At 38.0% G+C, this 5,996-nt stretch overlaps 1 protein-coding gene across 1 annotated transcript in view; it reads left to right on the top strand.

The window, feature by feature from the left end:
- Window positions 1-5,996, top strand: part of TASOR2 (transcription activation suppressor family member 2) — a 126,277-nt gene that overhangs the window by 31,476 nt on the left and 88,805 nt on the right. The window contains exon 2 of the mRNA XM_042780229.1: window positions 5,248-5,329. Within this exon, the coding sequence (XP_042636163.1) occupies window positions 5,248-5,329 (82 nt within the window). The remainder of the gene's footprint in view (window positions 1-5,247; window positions 5,330-5,996) is intronic.

The raw sequence follows: 5,996 nt of genomic DNA, 5'->3' as shown, positions 1-5,996 counted from the left end.
TCCTATAAAACTGTACACCAAGAGAAATGAAAATATGTCTACATAAAAGCTTGTGAATATTCATAACAATATTATTATTAATAGCCAAAAAATGAGAACAAACCAAAATTCCATTAATTGATGAATGGATAAAGAAATTGTAGTATGCCCATACAATGGAAATTACTCAGCAGTTAAAGAAAAAAAAGTACTGATACATGCTACAACAAAGATGAACCATGAAAGTATATGCTAAATGAAAGAAGCCAGTTCACAAAGGTGATGATGCAGGAAACATCCAAAGAAGATGGAAAGAATACACAGAGTCACTGTACCAACAAGAATTGGTCAATCTTCATTTCAGGAGGTGGCATATGATCTAGGACCAATGGTATTGAAGGAGGAAGTCAAAACTGCAATGAAGGAATAGGTGAAGAACAAGGCTCTGGGAATTGACGGAATACCCATTGGGATATTTCAACAAACGGATGCCCCACTGGAGGCACTCACTTGGTTATGCCAAGAGATTTGGAAGACGGCTACCTGGCCAACTGACTGGAAGAGATCCATATTTGTACCCATTCCAAAGAAAGGTGATCCCACGGAATGTGGAAATTATCAAATAATATCATTAATACTGCACGCAAGTAAGATCTTACTGAAGACAATTCAAAAACAGTTGCAGCAGTATATTGATGGAGAACTTTTAGAGGTGCAAGCTGGATTCAGAAGAGGACATGGAACAAGGGATATCATAGCGGCTGTCAGATGGATCTTGGCTGAAGGCAAAGAATACCAGAAAGATGTTTACTTGTGTTTTATTGACTATGCAAAGGCATTTGATTGTGTGGATCATGACAAATTATGGATAACATTGAGAAGAATGAGAATTCCTGAACACTTGATTGTACTCATGAGGAACTTGTACATCGACAAGGAGGCTGTTGTTCTACGGGAACAAGGGGACACTACATGTTCTAAAATCAAGAAGGGAGTGTGTCAGGGTTGTGTCCTTTCCCCACACTTAATCTATATGCTTAGCAAATAATCTGAGAAGTGGAGTATATGAAGAAAAACGTGGCATCAGGATTGGAGGAAGAATCATTAACAACCTGAGATACGCAGATGATACACCTTTGCTTGCTGAAAGTGAGGATGACTTGAGGCACTTACTGATGAGGGTTGAAGAATACAAAGTACAGTATGGATTACGTCTCAATATAAAGAAAACAAAAATTTTCACAACTGGACCAGTAAGCAGCATCACGATAAATGGAGAAAAGATTGAGGTTGTCAAACAATTCACATTGCTTGGTTCTACAATTAATGCCAATGGAAGCAGCAGTCAGGACATTAGACGATGTGTAGCACTGGGCAGGTCGGCTGCGAAGGAACTCTTTCAGGTGCTGAGGAGCAAGGATGTCTCCTTGAGGACTAAGGTACACCTGACACAGCCATGATACTTCCAGTCGCTTCATATGCATGAGAGAGCTGGGCAATGAATAAGGAAGACCGAAGAATAGTTGATACTTTTGAGTTGTGCTGGCGAAGAATGCTGAAAGTACCATGGACTGCTAAAAGAGCTAACAGATGTGTCCTGGAGGAAGTGCAGCCGAATGCTCCTTAGAAGCAAGAATGGCCAGACTTCATCTCACCTATTTTGGTCACGTGAGAAGGGACCATTCCCTGGAGAAGGATGTCATGCTTGGTAAGGCGGAGGGTCGACGAAAGAGGGGAAGGTGTTCAACAAGATGGATTGACATGGTGGTAGTGACAATGGGCTCAAGTATAGCAAGGATCATGGAGCTGGCGCGGGATTGGGCAGTGTTTTGTTCTGCTGTGCATGGGGTAGCTATGAGTCGGAAACAACTCAATGGTACCTGATAACAACAACAATCACAAAGGATCACATACATGATTTCCTTTCTATGAAATGTCCAGACTGGTAGCTTTAGAGACAGAAAGTAAATTATTGGTTGCATAGGTGAACCCACTAGAGGCTCCACAGGAGAAAAGATTTGATGGTCTGTTCCCACAAAGATTTCAGCCTAGGAGACCCTATGGCTGTTCTTCTCAGTCCTATAGGGTTGCTATGAGTGGGAATTGATTTTAGAGCACACAACAATAACAAAACAAACAGGAATGATTTGAGGTAAGGGTCAGGGTTTACTTTTTTCCCAATTTTAGTTATTCTATCACCATTTGTTATAAAGATGATTCTTTCCCTATTGAATTATATTGGCAATCCTGATGAAAATCAGTATTTGGAATCAATATATTCCATTGATTGTATATGTATTGTCTTTACATCAGTAACACACTGTCTTATCTACTGTAGCTTTGTAGTATTTCTTAAAATCAGGTAATGTTAGTTTCCAACTTTGTTCTTCTTTTTCAGAATTGTTTTGGTCATTCTAATCCTTTTAATTTCTATATAAGTTTTAAAATCAAGTACAATTCTGCAAACAGGGATTGTGTTGAATCAATAGATTAATTTGATATCTTAACATCCCCCAGCATTACTTTTCCTCTAGGGTATCTATTCGGTCTTTAACATCATAGTGGTATCACTCTAGTAAGCCCCATATAATCTTCCTTATTAGTATTATATTGATACACTCAGCCCAATTATAACTGAAGACTTGCAGGGAAGGATCCATACAGATTTATTGAGCCCCCTGCTCTGCATACTTCCCTCCGTTATAGTGCCCTGCTTTAGCTACCCCAAACTGATTTCTTTTCTCAGTTCAATAGAACTACTGTGCTTTGCTTGATATCCAGTTCACTGCACTGAGGTCAGAAAATTGTCACAGAGAACGAGCTAGAGTGATATTGGTACTCATCTCATGAGTTTCCTTCTCTAAGGGATCACAATCTTGCACTTGATTTCCAGTGATTGAAAACATTTGCCTCATATATTTTGTCTTGTTTTATGGTTGTTTACATCAGGAAGGTACTAGTTACCAATATAGCTGACCAAATATCTTAAATGCCCTTTGTATGTTTGAAAGGAATGTATATTCTTTAATTGCTGGGCAGAGTTCTAAATATAAAACTTTTAAAATATTTTGTGGTTTGTCTTAATTTCATAATTAACTTTTTTTTTAATTAAAGTCTTCCACTATAATTACGGAATTCCTGTGTTATTTATGTTTTAGCTGTATTATTCAGTGTATTCATCCTTGAAATATTTAAATCCCACTCAGTGGGCTTAAATTTAGTCATGATGTAATAAATATTTCTCCTTATTAACAAATTTATTTTAAATAAAGTAAAAGGAAAAGATTACATACAAAGGATGAATATTAGAAGCTGGAAAATAATAGAATAATGCTTTTAAAATTCTGATGAAAATTATCTTCAACAGAATTTTATTTCTAGCCAAACTATCAATGAAATGTAAGAGTTAAATAAAAACAACTCACCTGGCATGGTTGTTATTTAGGAAGCCATTCTACTGAAACATTAACCAAAAAACTCCAAGGAGTAAGAAAACAGTTGGAATAGGCTTAAGTGATTTGCCTGAGGTCACACATTTGGGCAATAGTTTTAGGGAGCACAATTCCAGATTGAAGCCTGAGGACCTAGTACTTCAGAAAGCATATTCCTTAAAGAAAAGAACCTGCTAAAAAAAATAAGAAACTTGATATGTTTGAATATATTCAGAGGAGATTTTTAATTTTCTAGAAAAATAATCAGGCTGAATTAGTGATTGGTAACTGAAATTAAGCAGAGACCATTTTAAATTAAATTAGGAGCTCTGGTAGCATAGTGCCAAGGCACTTGACTGCTAACCAGGAGGCTGGCGGTTCAAACCCACCAGCCACTCCTCGGAAGGAAGGTTGGGCAATTCTACTTCCGTAGTGATAACTGCCTCGGAAACCCAAGGAGGGGTTGCTAAGAGTCGGGGCCAACTCAATGGCAAATAACACCAATAACAACAACAATTTTAAATTGGGGAAAATAAAGCATCATGCAAGAAAGGAAATTGACTACCCAATGTGGCTCAGCCATGATTAATTCATATGTAAGTAGTGAAACACTGATTGTTGATATAATAAAAGTAGTGCTATCTCGAAAAGAAGATTGGGCAATCTACTTTATTAGATACACTGCCTCGGAAACCCAAGGAGGGGTCACTAGTAGTCAGATCTGACTTGATGGCAGTGAGTTTGATTTTGTTTTTGGTTTATAAGAGTATGGAAAAAGTGTTTTTTTTTTTTTTAAATATGTGTATGTTGAGGGAGATGTTTATCATTAAATGGATGTCTAGAACTTGTACACTATTTTGTTTGGAAACATGGAGTTATACCAGAACAAACAGCTTAAATTGGAAGTGGTTACCTCAGAGGAATGGAAGTAGGGGCTCCGTGGGAGGATGGTAGTAGAGGCCTGATAAGTTTAGTTGTATTTGGCTTTTTATTTAGTTTATTTGTCTTGTTGAAACTTACTTTTGAAAAGAAGGAAAAACAAAAGGAAGAAAGATCGGGTAACTTGCTCAAGCTCACAAAACTAGGACCAAGTGTCAAACTTGGCTTTGCCAGTTGTTGTACTCCCACCCTTCATTCTGAGGAGGAAATTGTCCTGAGCACAATTGTTTCCTGCATAATTCTGAAATTGTGCCTAAATGTTAATGACTATTATAAGTAGGTATCTGGTTTTCATACTCTCCTCCTGAGAACTGTAACTCCTGTCCAGAACTGTATGTATAACAGGACCATGGTAAATATATGTGGAATGCACGTGAAGAATGAGAGCTGGGAAAAATCAGAGAAGTTTGATTCTGGGTGGCTTTAAATATGAGAAAACATTAGACATGAAGGATGAGAAGGGGACATGAAAATTAGAATATATGTGACTACTGGGGGAAATGAAATGATCTCAACTAGTAAAGGTATTTTGCCTTAGTTGTTGTTGTTATGCGCCGTCGAGTCGGACCCGGCTCACAGTGACTCCTCCTTGGGTTGCCGAGGCAGTATCACTACGGAAGTAAATTGCCCAACCTTCCTTCCGAGGAGTGGCTGGTGGGCTTGAACCACCAGCCTTCTGGTTAGCAGTCAAGTGCCTTAAGCACTATGCTACCAGAGCTCCTATTTTGCCTTAGTAGAGGTACAGTTTATACCATGGGGAATCAAAGGCTTTAAATATCTTATATTGTAAGCTTCAGTTTTCACAGACTTTTGTGTTTGCTTGTTAGTAAATACTTTTAGGATAAATGTCTCTGTACATGACAATAAATTTTTTAAAAAATTGATAAATTTCCGCCAGTGCACAATGCCTCATACATAACAAACCTCAGTGAAGTGGTTTGTAGAGTCACGGCGTTAGAACTGAAAGGAACCTTAGAAAGGTAAGTACAACTAAATGAGGCCTTACTATAAACAATTAAATTCCATCAGTTAGTATGTTTTCATCTGCCAGTAAACATTGTTTAAACAGTAAGAAACATAAATAAAGGAATGAATGAGTGAGTGAATAAACAGACAAATAATGAACGTAAGTTCATTTATCAAAAAGTTTAGAGGTAGAGTAGCTCCAGGTTAGTTGATTGAGCACTTCAAGGGCTTCACCAAGGATCTTTCTTTCCATCTGTTCGTCCACGTTCAATTGATTACACAAAGCGTTCTAGGCAATACATCCTCAGACAAGGTCTTAAGAGTAGAAAAAGATGGAGGCGGGAAGGTGTATCTTTTTCTCCTATCCTTTTGTAAAAAAAGCTTTCCCAGAATTCTGTACAGACTTCCATTCACATCTCATTGCCAAATTAGTTTCCATTTTTATTCCTAAAACTATCACTAATCGAAGGAAGTGAAATTACCATAATGGACTTAAGAGTAGTGCCATCTAGAGAGAAGGGCCTGCTTACGTGCATGGCTGAGAGCTCTCCTGCCCTAAAGAAGGGAGGGATTAGTCTCCACTATGAAGAGCCTTCCAGACTTTGCCTACATGCTTCCTGCTTCCCAAACTGTAGTCTGTTGATCCTGATCCTGAGTTGTAGCCTGTTACTTCCTTAATAA

The sequence above is a fragment of the Orycteropus afer genome, unplaced genomic scaffold (assembly GCF_000298275.1).
Source record: "Orycteropus afer afer isolate SDZICR_OR568_19922 unplaced genomic scaffold, OryAfe1.0 scaffold00028, whole genome shotgun sequence".
NCBI lineage: Eukaryota > Metazoa > Chordata > Mammalia > Tubulidentata > Orycteropodidae > Orycteropus > Orycteropus afer.
The sequence above is the reverse complement of the archived record's forward strand: the minus strand, read 5'-3'. Positions and strand labels throughout refer to the sequence as shown.